The sequence below is a fragment of the Lynx canadensis genome, chromosome B1 (genome assembly GCF_007474595.2).
Source record: "Lynx canadensis isolate LIC74 chromosome B1, mLynCan4.pri.v2, whole genome shotgun sequence".
NCBI classification, from domain to species: domain Eukaryota; kingdom Metazoa; phylum Chordata; class Mammalia; order Carnivora; family Felidae; genus Lynx; species Lynx canadensis.
The window spans coordinates 199,173,528-199,189,418 of record NC_044306.2 but is presented as its reverse complement, the minus strand read 5'-3'; the positions used below and the strand labels follow the sequence as shown (position 1 = coordinate 199,189,418).

Genomic DNA, 15,891 nt, shown 5'->3' with positions numbered 1-15,891 from the left:
GTTTTTTCCCGACATCTAAACGCACGCTATTCCTTACTTTTGAAAGCAACCCCAGAAAGGTCACAGACTGCCCCAGCACTTGAGAATCAGTGAGATCTGGGGATCAACTGGTCCGCTGTTTTCAGTTTACAGATAATCCATTTAGGCCCAGAGAAGGGAGAGGAGGTGGCCCAGGTCACACAGCAATTTGGCAGCTGGGATGAGGATCCAGAAGGCCCCTTCCCTGGGGCTTCTCTCCCACCACTGGGTAGATCCAACGATCCGGGTTCCGGAACTGTCTTCCTCTGAGGGTGCAGGCCAGGGCGAAACCAGAAGGTCCCGCACAGCTCTCCCCCTCCCCACCCCCACGGGCCCCCCACCACACAGAGTCAGCAATCCACAGTGAAGAGAAAGACATTTAATCACTTCTTGGTCTTATCTCTTAAAGCGCTCAAAGTGTTTTCACAAGTGCAAAGGGAGCGATTGCTCTCGGCCGACATTTACCAGCAATTTCCGACACACGCAAAAGAACTACAGATCACCGTGCTTTATACTTACTTTTAATTTCTGCACTGAAAAAAAAAAAAAAAAAAAGGTGAAAACCATAACAGGTTAGTTTACAGTGACTTCACCTCTGCCTTTAAATTAACCTTTGCTCTTGAGGGCAGAAGGGGGAAAGAAAGACAGGAACACATCAGAGCGGGAGAGCAAACGGGGGCCGAGACACCTAGGTCCGGCTAACAAGGGCTCTGAAACCCGGAGGCAGCGCCCTCAACGCGCTAGCCCGTAAACACGGACAGGCAACAGTTAAGATACACTTAAAAAAAAAAAAAAAAAAATCCCGCAATTCCGTTCTTAAAATCAAGCACAAAAACGGACAGTGAACACAAGGTCCGCTGCGGAGGCCACCACACAGCGCGCCGCCCGGCTCCGAGCGGCACCTGCTCTACACACAAGGCCGGCTTCGCTGAGCTGCCCGGGGCGCGCCCTCTCCTCGCAGACAGGGGGCGCTCTGCAGGTGGCGGACAGAGAGCAAGAGCCGCGGGGGCGGGGCCGGAGGGGGGTGGTGGGCGAGCGGGTCTGTGTGCTTTCGAGGCTCTGCCTCTGGAATGTTCTGCACTCGGGCTGGGCTGGGTGGTGGGTTTTAGTTACGCTCCACACGCTGTTTAAGTGCTTGCTTTATTTTTCATGTGCAAACGGTCACTGTCTAAAGCTTTCAGAAGGACGTGTACAGACAGGAACACCCTGCAGAGACGAGACGCGGGTGCTCGTGAGCTAAGGCCCCTCCCTCTGGAGCGGGGCGGGGGCGGGGGGCGCACGACAGAGAGATTTAGAGAAATGACGTGTTCTGCTGCGGTTAGGCGCTAGTCCCTGATTCGGTCCGTCCACGGGAGGGGGCTCCTCAGTAGGTGATTGTCCACTCTTTGACAGAGGCGTCGTGGGAGGTGGTGACCAGCGTGCGCTCGTCCAGCCAGGCCAGGCTGCTGACGTGGTGGAGCCGGTGCGCATCTGGGAAGAAAGAAGGCGCTCTGAGCGAGGGCCCGGCGTCCCCAGTCCCATCACCCCTTCGGCCTGGGGCAGGAGACCCGCTGCGCCGGCACCAACAACAGGCCTGGAGAAACCCAGTTGGACGGCTATTCATCGGACCCCGCCCCTCTTCGCAGGAGAAGCATCGGGGGGGGGGGGGGGGGGGGGAAGGAAGGTGGGCGCAGGCATTCTCGACACCCCCCCCCCTCCCCCGCCCCGGCCCCCCGCATGACTGACGCTTGGGCTCAGCAGCGTCCTTGCTGGACCTCCCAGACACGGGTACTGTCCTGACAACAGGATACCTCCCCTGGGAGACAAAACTGCTCCTCCCCCGAAAAATCTTTCTTTTTGTGCATAAAACAAGACACAGACAGTACACAAACGGCTTCCTGGGCTGTCTGCGGTAATAAAATGCGGTGGCAATGAATAAAGGCTGAGAAGCACTGGGCGGGCGGGTCTCCTCACCCCACCCCTCTCTGTAACAGGTGCACCAGGCATGACCCGATTCCTCCCCAGTCTCCTGCCCTCGCCCAACGGACACCTGCACCGGGAACTTGCTGGGTCTTACTACGCAGACAGGAGGGCGCGTGGGAATCTGTCCTGTGCGGCCCGCAGCCTGCTGTGCCCTCCCTCTGCCTACAGCACCCGCAACAGGCCTCGAGGTGGACTCAGAGATACTATTAAATAGAAAAGCCTCCCATTTGTTTTAACACGAAAGGCTGCCCGCTGTGCAGAAAAGGGCGAGGGGGACCAGATGGCACAAGGAGGCCACTGAGGAGCAGTTCAGGAGGGAGAGGCGGGGGGCGGGGGTCACCAGGCAGGAGAATTTCAGATCCGCCTCAGACAGGCGTGGTCCCTCCCAGGGCTCTGAGCCACGTGTGACTACGGAGCCACAGGCAGAAAAAATGTGTTGCATTAAATAAAACTCATGGAGAATAGTTTCACCTGTTTTTAAAAAGGGGGGGGGGGGTGCTAGGAAAGCGTGAAGGCCACGTGAGGCTCCACTACACTGCCCGCCATGGGCGGAGAATCTACCCTGCTCAGAGGTTTGGTGCAAGGGGGTGAGGAGGGGGAAGGGAAGTGCCGTGGTCTGAGTGTTGGCGTCTGCTCCCCAAAACCGCACGCTGAAAACCTAGCGCCCAAGGCGACGGTATTAGGAGGTAGGACCTCAGAAGAGCTGGGGTCACGAGCGGGAGCACTGCTCCTTCCCCCCGGCGTGAGGCCCGACTGAGAAGTGTCTGACTTCGAAGAGCCCCCCCACCCCTCCAGCCACACCGACCTCGTCTCCGGAGCCGTGAGCAGTCGCTCTGTGGTTTGAGCCGCCCAGCCTGTGATGCTTTGGCACGGAGGCCCAACGACTAAGACAGGAGGAGAGGTCAAGAGTGACCCCCGTGCCCTGTGGACGGAGCCCACCTGCTCTCACGCTGGGAACACGAGCGTGCTCTGTCGCTCGTGTCCGGCAGGGGCCGGCAGAACGCAGCAGACGGAACCGTGCCTCCCGGCCAACTCCCCGGAAACAGACGGGACACTCAGGCCCGGGGAGCCGAGGCGGGAGCGAGAGTCACCTTGGATCTTGACCCTGGTCTCGGGGTCACTCAGGGTCCAGACGTACACCATCATGTCCATGCCGCCGGACGCAAAGTGTTCGTTGTCTGGGGACCAGGCCAGGCAGACGATCTTTGCATGGTGTCCATAAAAGACGTTGTTCTCCTAGTCGCGGGGTGAGAACAGAAAGGTGGTAGTCAGGGTTCAGGCCAGAGTGGCGTGTGTCACCTCGCCTGGCCCTCGCGGTGACAATGAGGGTCGACTTCAGAGGCGCCTTCTCTGCCAGGCACCATGCACGTCTCACGGACGCCTCAGAAGAACCCGCGGTGCCCGCTGCTCCGTGAGAGGAGGAAACTGAGGCCCAGGAAGAAGCGCCCCAACATCAAGCAGCAGCCACTGCGTCCCCTGGGCCCCCTGCATCACAGCACTTATCCTGAAGCGCTAGATGTGTGTGCGGTCCACACTGAGCCCTTGGCCCAGCGAGGGGACAGGAACACCTGCCGAGAAACAGCCACCCAGGCTCAAGGGGGTCCCGCTCCGTGCAGGCAGCACTCAGTGAAGTGAATGCTCGGGGCAGAGGGAGGCCGGCCTGCCTCTCCCCTCACACACCTGCCCTCTACCCTGGAGCCCAGGCTGGGGGCAGGGGCCCGGACAGAGGCTGTGAGCTGGACGAGGCCTAATGCTTCCCTTGATGCTTTAGGAATGCTTTTCCTTCAGAGCATTCCGTTTTCTTATTCCCTAGAAAGGGTCGACCTGATGGTGATTTTCTTTCCCAAGTGTGCCTGGTCCGTGCACTGCTGGTCCCGCTCCCGAGGACCGCTTACTTAGCAGGCCGTGAACCAGACCTGGGCGGTATACAGACGAAATCATTTACACAGAGTCTGAGGAATGTGGTAAGGGGGCCGAAGGAAATCTGGGAGGCGGGGTGTTATGTCCGTGGAGGTCCGGGTTCCAGGCGTGTGCCCAACTCCAGCATATACCTGCATTTGCTCACACCTGCCGTCAGAAGTGACGTTACGGGAAAGACATAAACTAAAAGGAGACTCCCCTCTAGTTAACGATACATAAGCCTAAATATTTACGGGGAAACATACGGCTGTCTGTAGTTTCCTTTTTTTGTTTTTAAAAAAATTTTTTTTTTTTCAACGTTTATTTATTTTTGGGACAGAGAGAGACAGAGCATGAACGGGGGAGGGGCAGAGAGAGAGGGAGACACAGAATCGGAAACAGGCTCCAGGCTCCGAGCCGTCGGCCCAGAGCCCGACGCGGGGCTCGAACTCCCGGACCGCGAGATCGTGACCTGGCTGAAGTCGGACGCTTAACCGACTGCGCCACCCAGGCGCCCCTGTAGTTTACTTTAAAAGCACCCAAAATGAAGATGAAAATGACTGGATGGATGAGGGGACACAGCGAGACATTAATGGCAGAATCTAGATGGTAAATTCTTCAGCCTCTGCCATGTTCCAACCCATCCTAAGTGCGGGGGCTGGCACACTGAAGGGCCCAAGGACCCGGAACCCCCCAGCCAGTGCCCCCTGCTGTGGCCACTGACAGCAAGCGACAGAATCCCTAGCTGAGCTCAGTCCCCTGTCTGTGAACCGGGGCGAACAGCTCTGGGCCCGAGTTCTCCCCACGATGAACGCTCCTGCCCCTTGGCTGTGAAGTTCCTTGGCTGTCCTCCCAGGCCCAGGCACCTCTACCCTCGCCAAGCCGCTGCCCAGCTTCCTACCCACCGCCCCCACCCCCCGCCCTGCCCCCACATGAACAGTGCTGGGATGATCAGTGTCCACCTTCCCAAGACTTTAAATGGCAGTGAGACTCCAGAGGAAAATCTAGTCTCAGCCCTTTGACCTTGGCGAAAAAGAAGGTCCCTGAGACCAGGAAGTCACTTAGCCAGGCAATCCGGGTGACCGATCGGTCTGTCTTCCCAGAACGCCTCGCCGGTGCCCGGGGCCCTTCCTGGCAACCGTTCTGCCTCGTTAACCAGCCACAAGCTCCTGGACGACAGGGTGTATCTCCCTGCCCTACGTCACTCAGCTCTGAGAGCATGGGTGCCACGTGGTTTTGGGCATCCATGGCTCCCCACTCGCCATCTGCACCGCCCGGCACGGGGACAGAGCCGTGCGACCCGTCCACTCACCGAGTAACCATCAGCGACGCTGAAGACCGTGACCACTTTGCTGGCGTCACACACGGCGAGGAAGGCGCCATCGTGGGAGTATGCCACATCGGTCACAGGGCCCTTGGCCTCCAGGAGCTTGCCCTCGTCCTTCAGTGTGGTGCCCAGGATGGAGTACAGGCGGACATTCCCATCCTGCAGGACAGAAGAGCGGCAGGTCACTTCCCGTTGTGTGCACACGAGTGCACACAGGCGTGTACACATGCACGCGCGCGCGCGCACACACACACACACACACACACACACACACGCTCCTGACACCCTCCTAAAACCTCTCAAGCAGCTCCCAGGGCTCGCTCAGCACAGTGGGAAGAACTACTCGGGAAGGTAATTGAAATGCAGAATGCTAGGCACCCCCAATTCTGATTCTGTGTTTGGGTGCTCAGGATTCTGCCTTTTTTCATAAATGTTCCAGTAAGTTCTAACACAGGTGACCACAGGCCAAGCTCTGAGAATGACCTATACACGACAGCACTCCAGTGAGGGCCCTTGGTCTGGCTCTGTCCCCTCTGGCCACACTGCCTGTCCCCTGTGCTCTGTCCCTGCCCTGCTTCCTTCAGGTACCAACTCACTCCGACCAGGCCCCCGCTCTGTCCAGCCTGCTGTTGCCTAGGATGTCCCTGTGGCTGCCCTGGGAGGCAGATGGAGGGCCAGCCCGCCCCCTCGGGGCAGCCGAGCTGTCAGTGTGGCACAGACAATCTCAGGTCTCCTAGCTATGTCCACGACGCACTCCTCTCTGCCTCTAACATGGGAGGAACAGCCACGTCCAGCCCCCGCAGGGTTCCTGAGCACGGGAGTCCTAGAGCTCACGCGACAAGCCCATCCGATGCCTAATGCAGCGGGGGTCTGGGCTCCACGTCTCGTGAGCACACTGCCCGCGAGGAACACATTCCAACGAAGGAAAAGCCTATGTTCACAGATGGCACATGAAGCACATCCTGGGAGGCCCACACCGATGTCCACTACTGGGCCAAGTACGTGGTGGGACAGCCACCTGCTACAAGGTCATCAAAATAAACCAAGACGGCTAGTGTGTGTGAGGCGTGGGGAAACTCGGTATAGACATACGTATGTCCTGTGCCATCATGGCGATTCATAGGCCAGGAGTGGTAGACAACCAGGAGAGATGGAAGCTGCCGAGGCCTCGGGGTACCAGCTGAGGGCACGACAAACTAGCCATCTTTCTTTTCAAGAGAAACAGTGAAGGTGTGATAAGCAGGGCACAGTGGTACGGCCTTGCAGGGGGAACACCAGGTTCAAACCCCACATCTGACCTTGACCTCCTACCCCGGGACCATGGCTGTGAGCTCCTCCCTAAAAAGGTGAAACCTGTTTCTCAGAACCTGCCAGAGGACAGCATCTGGAAAGGAATGGGGGACGGGCCCAGGAAAGACCACTGGGACTGCAGGTGCGCAGGCCGACGGGGACGGTGTCTGGGCCGGGTGGGAGCCCTGTGGGAACCGCCGGGGCTGAGGCCCAGTCCCGGCCTCGGGCTGCCTGGTGGGAGGAGATGCGGTGCGCCCTGTGGAGGGGCAGCCACACTCACAGGGACACAACTGCTGCTGCACGGACAGGCGGCAAGGACAAGTGGAGTGGCCGGCGCGGAGCTGATGCACCCCACGCGCCAGGTGCAAGCCACGCCCTCAGGCCAGCCTCTCGACCCTCACGGCGGCTCCATGAGGACGGCCGTGCGCCTCTCGGTGGGCAGCTGGTCCCCGGGTCCTCAAGCGGCTGGGGAGCAGGTGGCCCCCGGCCGGTCTCTGACACGGCAGGTGCTGCCTGACGCCCGCTTCCTTCCCTGGAGGCACGAAGGTCTGCCGGACCTCCTCCGCCAGGGGCCCCCCAGGACCAGACGGGAAGAAGGGAACCGGTTTGCCTCGGCCTGGCGGGCAAAGACCGGGCCCGTGGCTCTAGGTTTAGAGAGCGGGAGCGCCACACGGCGCACAACGGGGCCAGCACTGAAGGAAAACCCTGAACCTATCGGGTCAGCGCTGCTTCCGAGGCGCTGAGCATCTTCTCGTCACGCTCCCTTCTGCAACCTGCAAGCCCAGCTCATCCATGCCGGTCCTCTCAACATGCCAAGTCACGTGTGCCCCAAGTACTCACGTGGCCGATGGCTCCTGCCGCAGGCCCTCCGGCCCAGTACCGCCCCGCCCGAGTTCACTGCCTGGGGCCCCCACCACTCCCCTCCCGTCCTGCGTCGGGTCAGCCCCGCACTCATATGGCTCGTGTCACCCCCAAACCACCCAGACGAGCCAGGGCAGAGGACGTGAGGGACGGGAGCCTTACCGCGCCCCCGACAGCCACCGTCTCACCGCTGGGGTGCACCGCCACGACTTCGGGCTCGTAGCCAGGGTCGTCGATGCTGAAGCACTTCTTCTGATCTTTGAGCAGGACGATCTGAAAAGCACAGTCCACCAGTCAAGGTGCAGTGGCCAGGGTCAGATTGCTCGGCCCTGCTCTGAGCTCTGTCCCGAAGCTCGCTGGGGGCGGGGGCCCTGGGACCCTGGTTCCGTGCGCCCTCCCTTGCTAGCCGTTGGGGACAGTGACAGTTCCTAGTCACGGTATCACAATACCAGCTGCTGTCACCATCGCCACGTTACTGCCATTGCCACTACGAGCACCCACTCCTCGGGAAGCCATCTGCCATCTGAACTCCCTTCCTCTCGTCACACAGTAAACGAGCTTTGCCGAACAGCGTTCTCACGAGGTTCAAGAGACACAAACGTTTGGCTCTAAGGCAACACTGGGAACGAACGGGACACAGGACGATTCTCAGTTCTGGTTTCCCAGGTCCAAAGAAACCCCCTTCGCAGCTCCGATCTGCAGCGTGTGAAACCTCCAACGTGTCAGACGGGCGTCCCCCGCGGCTGGGGAGATGGCGTTGGTACCCATCTTGCAGACAGAAAACCGGGCCCCAGGTGTGGGCGCCAGTGGGCAGAGAGCAGAGCCAGGCCCAGGTCCACAGAGGCTCTTTCCCCCCAACAGGCCTCCTCCAGAGCGCGCCTGGTCCCAGGGAGCGGGAAGGACAGCGCGGGTGGCACACAGAGAGGCGGCTGGAGGCGCCCCACCGCGCCCCCTGGCAGCACGTCCCTGCTTCCCTCGGACTCCGTCGGGGGCAGGGCGGAGTCCTCAGGCAGGGCTGAGCGCCTGGGCGTCCCAGCCCCACTGAGGGGCTCCGCACACAGACCTACTCAGCCTCCCAGGCTAAAAGACGCTGGAGGTGCCTCAACATTATCAAATACAGTCCCCGCCAGAAGCGAAATAGCCTGAAGTTCACGCAGCGTGTGCCACAGCCTTGCCAATGGTGCTGCACGCGCTGTGGGCCCCTCCCCCACCCTGGAGAGGGCACCGTCACCCCACCCACCGTGCGGAGGAGAAACTGGGGTACACCCAGAGCCACAGGTCCAAGGCCTCACAACTCGCAAAACCAAGCTGTGGGGCGCCTGGGTGGCTCAGTTAAGCCACCATGATTTCGGCTCAGGTCACGATCTTGCAGTTCGTGACTTTGAGCCCCGTGTCGGGCTCTGTGCTGACAGCTCAGAGCCTGGAGGCTGCTTCGGATTCTGGGTCTCCCTCCTTCTGCCCCTCCCCCACTCACATGCTCTTTCTCAAAAATAAACATTAAAAAAAAATTTTTAATAAAAAACAGGAAAAAAACCAAAATAAACCCAGAAAACAAACAACCAAGCTGGGACGCACATCCGGGCCCACAGGACCTCAGCGTCCCCGGCTAGCACAGCCCACCTCCTGCCATCTGGTGGGGACCCTCTGCTGCCCTGCACCCCCACTCGCTCCTTGCCTCCCCTCTTGCCACCAGCTCACTGGCCTGTTCCCAGACAGCATGGCCCTGATCTGGGACAGCTTTGTCTTCACCCCACCGCACCCCGGCCCGAGCTGCCAGCTGTCCCCCCCCCCCCCCCCCCCCCCCCCCCCTCCCCTCCAGTGGCTTCCGCTTCTGGTGTCCTATGGGGTGGGGGCCAGGGGAAGAGGAGCAGGTGGGTGGGTGCCGGTACCCGCACTGAGATATCAAAATGCACCTGAACAACCTGCCCCTGTCACCGGCCCAGCAGGTGCGGGCACTGGGTTCACCCGACAGGGGAGGCCTTAGGAGCATGAGCATCTGAGATGAGGCTGGACCCCTGCTGTTTCCTGACCTAGAATCACAGCCCCCTTCTGGCATGTTCCGCTGACCCTACGGCCTGCACTGGGGAGTTCAAGAGAAGCTTCCTACCCGGAGCGGGGGAGGGGCAGGGCCAGGGCAGCAGCGGCATGGCACGGAACTCCGTGGCCCCCCGACCCGCTTGCACTCGCCTCGCCGTGAGCCTTGGAGGAGGGCCTGTCAGGACGGCCCTCCGCAGGCAGGAAACTGCCGCCTGAGGCCCTGCCACAGAGCCCAGCCCCGCCCATCCTTCTGGAAGGCTGCCTCTCCGTGCCCCCTCCCCCGCCGCACAGGGCTCCACGCGGTTCACTCCAGCAGTTCTCCCACTGACCACCCAGGCTGCCTGGTAATCGCCCGGCTGAAGTTCCTGTTATCTGGGACGCGGAAGTCCGCTGGCGCGGCATGGGGGGGGGGGGGGGGGGGGGGGCGGCTACTCGGAGCGGCCAGCCTTCTCTAGCAGGGCTGTCGCTCCTGCCATCGGGGGCTCGGTCACTCCTGCCCTCCCTGAGCTACACGCCGGGACGCCCGGGTCTGCGGACCCGCGCCGCCTGCTTCAGAGCAGGACATGGTATGGAGCGGGTCAGGCTGGGGTCTCGGTCAAGAGACCAGAGATGCTGACATGCTGAAAGATCAGGTGTGTAGGTGGCCTGTCTTGAACAGGAACCCAGGCTGCACAGCTGGAATGGCCCAGGCGCCCTGGCCATCATGCAGCCTCGGGAAGACAGCAGACTACTGTCTGCCTCGGCCTCGTTTACGAACGAACTTACACGGGCACGAGGGGCCGGACCCACACGTCCTCGAAATCTTCCCTGTGAGCTGTTGGGGAGGGAGGAGAAAAGCAGAGCCCAGAGAGGGCGAGGAACGTGCACGGAGTCACACAGCTCCAGGGCTCGGGGCTGGGAGGTGAACTCCTGTCGTGAGGAGGACGCCGCCCCTGCTGTGCCTCCAGCAGGCCGTGTGGGCCGATGGACACGGGGGGTGCTGTGGGAGGCCGGACCCCGGTGCCAGGCTGAGACCGGGTCGAGCAACAGCTCCCTGTTGACTCAGCCAACCCGGTGGTTCCCCCTCCCATTCCCCCGCTTGCAAAGGCATACGAAAGCCTTGTCAAAGCTGAGAAATCTAATTCCTGAAGCCTGTGGTCTGTGGGTGTTGGCAGTAACGTTACCCCCCTTTCTACCCCGGGTCAAAGAGAAACAAACATGGGAACTGTGTTTTGCTAGCAATCTATCAACAAGGTCTTGTTGTGACCCGTTTAGAAAGTTCACAAGGTACACAGAACTAAATGTTTTGGCTGGCAGCGCGATCATGTGAAACCTGTTTATTCTTAGAATGACCTGATCCGTAAGAGTCTTGATATAAAAGATTGTGTACGGCAACAATAAAGCCGTCACTTGGGCCATCAGCCCAGGGGACCCTCCTGTTCCCAAACTGGCTTCTCTTCTTTTTTTCTCTTACGTTCCCCTACCCTCAGGACCCCGATCTCAGGGTTTGTTGCGCCGGTCGCAACAGGGTGCCTGATGCCCCACAGCTGCCCAGGTACGAATCGCAGCTCCGCCCTCTGTCCGCCGCAGACCGTGGGCAAGCAGCTTACCCTCCTTGTGCCTCTGTTTCCTCATCTATAAAATGGGGATGTTGCTGTCCTAGAGGACAGGACTGCTGAAGATGGACTGAGTGAACACACGTGCAGTGCTCGGTACAGACAGGTGTCAGAGCTCCTGTCAAGCGGGAGAGCAGCACAGCTCGGACCTCAGACCTGGCGCTCCGCCGCTCCCTCCGGCCAGACCGACGCCGACCTACCTGCCCGATGCACACGACCACGGTGTAGCCTCCGGGGCCCACAGCCACGCACTTGGGTTGGACGTCCAGCTTCACAACCCCCTGCCCGCTGTTGGGAGACGAGGGAAAACGCATTACACCCGCCTCACGGGGGCTCAGTGTGCGTGTTAAGCACACCACACACTCATTGCACACCCGAGCAACTCGGGGTAGGAAGTGGAAGCTCTACTCCGTCCGTGCCACAGGAGCCACGAGCGGAGACCTGGGACCACAGAGGAAGGACCCTTTCTGGGACAGAGACCAGAGATCACACAGGGGCTGGTGGCGGGCAAGAGGAAGTAAGGAAGGGGGCCCCTGACGAGCTGTTGGCCCTCGTCCCTGGCGTTCCCAGGGCACAGATCGAACTGAGCCCACCCCTCACGCCAGCAGCCACACAGCCACTCTGCTCAGCACGGTGACCCTTCCGAAGAAGCTGGCCCGTTCATGGGTGAAAATCCTGTGTTTGCTTTTGGCGGACGCCCTGAACCACGCCCTAGGGGAACTTGCACACACAGACCCCTGTGACCAGGCCAAACGTGGGGTCCACACGGCTCAGGGTCTCCCCCTGGTGAGGCTCAGGGCGCCGTACCGCGTGCAGCTCCCGGGAAGGCTTTCACGTTTCACGGGGGCCGTGCTGATGCGGGGTCACTACGGGGCAGCACAGAGGGCGGCTGGGGTCTGGACACCGGGTTCTGGGCCAGCTTCTGCCCTTCACCGTGAGGCTCGGCTGACTCCAGGCCCGGTCCTGCCAGGCGCGGGGGACACACCGCATCCAAGTGAGGGTCACCAGCATGTCTCCAGGAGTCTGGAGGGACGGGGGTCCGCGCACGGAGCGCAGTGGGGAGGCAGGGGGCGGGGGGGAGACAGGTGCCCCATCCGTGCTTCTACGAGCCAGACCTTGCTCTCCTTCCTCCCCACTGTGCACAGGAAGCTACAGGCTATTTGCTAACAGCCGCTATCCCAGCTCTGGGGCCGGCCAGTTCAAGACCCCAGAGCCAGACCAAAGAACACCGCCTCTTACTCAGATCACCTGGGTGCCTGTCTGTCCTCTGGAGCCACCTGCCACGGGCCAGGGGCCTTCGAGGGCCTTGCTGGGCCTTCCCAACAGCCCGCAAGGCAGCCTCGCCTCCTCTGTTGCCTTCCTTCGCTGTTGAGGAACAGAATGAGGATGGCGCTCGGGCTGAGATGTTCTGCCTACTTCCCAGGCAGAGTCTACACCTGGACTCTAACCCGGCCCGTGGCCGAAGGCCTGGGCCCGGGAGCCTTTGGGGACAGCGCTGAGAAGAGCCACGTGTCATCGGCAGCACTAAGCGCTGCAGGCAAAGGGCCTCCTGTTCCAGGGCGCGCGCTCCGGCCGCGGCCCCCTCACCTGTAGTCCCTCAGCGTGAGGTTGGTGTACCGCACCGTATCGTCCATGCTGCAGCTCACCAGCTGCCCAGACTCGTCCACCGTCATCCTGGACACCTGGTTCGTGTGGCCCTTGCCGGCGAAGGAGTCGTTCTCCCCTGTCTCTGAATCCCAGTAATGTGGGGCGGGGGGTTAAGGAAAGGCCACCTGCAGGACATGGTGCAGGCCCCATTGGGGAGGCCTGGCCATCCCTCGTTCGGGGCGGCATATTCGGGACAGGACCGTGGGCACAGGGCCCGAGGGGAGGCCCAGGGCGAGTTTACGTCTCAATTCTAGGACAGGCGTTCTGGTGTCGCAGTGAGCCCGCAGTGAGCGGGCCACTGAGGACGCGCTGAGTTACAAACAGTGCAACCTGAGGCCATGGGAGCCGATCGTGGGACCACACCAGTCCCCGCCAGCTGATGGTGTGCGCGGGTCACAGCCCCCCCGTGACGGGCTCCTGCAGCGAGGGGACGGGGCCCTGCCAGAGTGGAGGCTGGCCAGTAACCTGTCACCGGGATGGGACGCTGTGCGGCTGAGCCCATGCTGCAGCCTGCTTTCTGCGGCGAGCCATCCAGCCCGGGACTGTCGGCAGGAGACTGGTCCCTCCCCACGCAAGCCGATGGCCAGCTAGGACCACCACGTAACAGCCCGGGGCTGACCCACCTGGCAGGGCGGGTTTATAGACCGTGGGTTTGGGGCGTTCCGGTAGAAGGTGTGTTTTAAGCTATGGGACTTCTCTTTCACATGAACAATCGCAAATCTCACTTTAAACAAAGATCATCGCCTCCATTAGAAAGCTATAGTTGTGTTCCACTGTTGACATGCTCTTGTGATGGAGACCCCAGCCCTCCATACCCGAGGGAACATTAGTACCTGGGAGCCTCGGGTGTTCATGTCGGCGTGCTCCCATGCCGGGGCAGACCTGGAAGGGGAGGGGGGCCACGCCAGGGCAGCTGAAGATGGCACGCTGCTCCAGGAGAGACAGATTCTAGAGCCTTCTCTGCCTCTGATTCTAATGCAGCTCCCACCATATGCCACCCTCCTTACATTTGACGGGGTAGAGAGTGACCTATGTGCCCCCTCCCCTGGGGTGTGGGGAGACCTCCCTAGCCAGATCTCTCCTCTGAAAACCACAGACCCTTGGAGGGATGAGCCGGCTCTGCAGGGGTGAGGAAGGAGCACGAGGTTCCAGGACAGCCCCTTCCAGGAGCTAAGAAGCACGCAGACTAGGAAACAGTCCACACAGGGGCAGGCCTTTCACATGGCGCCAGCAGCTGGATGACCCGCCCGGGCCCCACCCAGCGCCCTATGGACTGCAGTCCTGGGAGGACCCAGCACCCTATGGACTGCAGTCCTGGGAGGAGGAGGGGCTACCGGCCCCAGGCCACAAACAGCGCGGCTGTGAGGGCGGCTTCACGTGCCTCCAGAGAAAGTCTCCAGGGACGTCAGGAACCTCACCAGAGGGAGAAACAGGCTCCAGTCCCTTGCTGCCCACAAGCAGTGTGAGTCTGCAGAAGGCCCTGGAGCGTTCCGAGCTTCGGTCTTCCATTTTTAAAACAAGGGGACCGTCCTGAAAGGTTCTAGCTTCTACTGAATTCTGAGACCCCTGACTCACTGCTTATGAGAGGGATCGGGCCGCTCGAGGGGCCCAGGCGGAAGAGAGGCAGCCTGGTCCAGAGTTCCATCCAGAGCCACTCCCAGCCGCCCAGGAAAAAGTGACCCGCCAGGTCTGGGCGGCAGCCTTGTCCCCAGTGTGGACACGGCCCGTCTGAGCAGCCAGGGCTGGCTGCGCCCTGCCGCTGCCACCTGGCTGTCCTTGCCTCTGGCTCCGCGAGGACAGAAACCTCCCACGTCTCCTGCCAGCGGCCCCACAGCCAGCTCTGTGAGTCAAAGGATATTAATGTGTCCATCGTGGCTCCCGGAGTAGATGTAGGACTTGCCTCCGTTTTTGTGCACCGTCAGACACTGGATCGACTTGCTGTGACCCTGTGGGGGACACGGACGGGGCAGGGTGAGCGCGGAGCACAGCGTCCTGCCGCTGCAACTTGCCGGCCACCCTCTACTGACTGACACGTGTCCCTGGGTGACGAAGAGGCGGAAGACCCTCGACACTGCCGCTGACGTCAGTGGCAACACCCGGCGGCCCCCCGCGTGCCTGCAAACACCTCCCCGGAGCCCCGGTCGGCTTTATCCCCAGCTGACTGAGCAGGTGACAAAATCGTATGGTGCAGCCTCTTCCCTCCTAGTACCTCAGCTCGACCCGGGCCAAGGACAGGATCTAAGGGAGCCCAGGAGCCAAGAGCCTCGTCTCAGTAGCGCCCCCGAAAGGGGGAAATGCTGCTCACACCTGTGGAGCTGCAGCAGCTAACAGACGGGTCTCGGGAGGGTCTGGCGCTCAGAGGCGGGTGGAGAGGCGCCCGGGCCACCCAGAGAGACCCAGGCAGTCCTGGGGTGCTGCTGACAGCCTGTTCTCTTCCCAGACCTGTAACTCACAAGCTGTTCGAGGGCTCTGACCCCCCCCCCCCCAACCTCCCTGCCTGGCAACGTGGCAGGCACAGAGGACTCTACAGCCGGACCTCTGCTGCAAAGGGGACACGTAACCCCTCTGTAACTGTTAAGGGGGTGGGGGGCCTGATCACTGATCCCCCTTCACCAGGGGCGGGAGGCGGGCCTTTGCCAGTAATGCTCTGCTGACGGTTGGCACAATTTTGCACAGGCCCCAACCCAGGAACTTCCAAGCTTTCTGTGGGGTTCCACTTGTTGCCACGATGCGGCAAGTGTCTTCAGAGGAACGGTGCACAGTTCTCAGGGGACATACTGGGCTACTCCCACCTCCTGTCTCCTTCTAGGACAGGGCCCTGCCAGCCCTGACACTTTAAGTGTGGTCCTCAGACCAGAGTCTGCCCCACTGGGCATCCACCTGTGTCCTGGGGACTCGGGACCTGCACTCGGTAAGATGCCCTGGGGCTCCGTGCACAATCCCTGCCTGGGGCCGCCGCCTCACCTGGGAACTTGTGAGAACCCCAGGCTCTCGCGTGCCCCACAGATGTCCACGGACGAACCCAGCTGCCGTGTTTTAACAAGCTGGCCCTCTCGGATGAGCCTGATGGACCTTCTCCCTTGAGAATCGGTGCTCCGGCTACACAGGAGAATCCCCTGGGTGTGTTTACAAGTACCAGCACCTAGGCCCATCCCTACAGGGATGACCCAGTCCCTCTGGGGCAAGCCAGGCACCAGCCCTTTTTAAATCTGAACATGCAACCAAGGCTGAGAACTGCTCTTCTGACTCCAGTCT

The 15,891-nt window shown here is 61.1% G+C and overlaps 1 protein-coding gene across 1 annotated transcript in view; it reads right to left on the bottom strand.

Moving 5' to 3' along the window:
- Nucleotides 1-382: 382 nt before the first annotated feature.
- WDR1 (WD repeat domain 1) overlaps nt 383-15,891 on the bottom strand; it is a 45,197-nt gene continuing 29,688 nt past the window's right edge. Inside the window, exons 9-15 of the mRNA XM_030314202.1 lie at nt 14,495-14,582; nt 12,577-12,733; nt 11,190-11,277; nt 7,520-7,630; nt 5,192-5,365; nt 3,072-3,216; nt 383-1,488 (exon numbers count right to left, since the gene is read on the bottom strand). Of these exons, the coding sequence (XP_030170062.1) occupies nt 1,382-1,488; nt 3,072-3,216; nt 5,192-5,365; nt 7,520-7,630; nt 11,190-11,277; nt 12,577-12,733; nt 14,495-14,582 (870 nt within the window). The 3' untranslated portion in view covers nt 383-1,381. The remainder of the gene's footprint in view (nt 1,489-3,071; nt 3,217-5,191; nt 5,366-7,519; nt 7,631-11,189; nt 11,278-12,576; nt 12,734-14,494; nt 14,583-15,891) is intronic.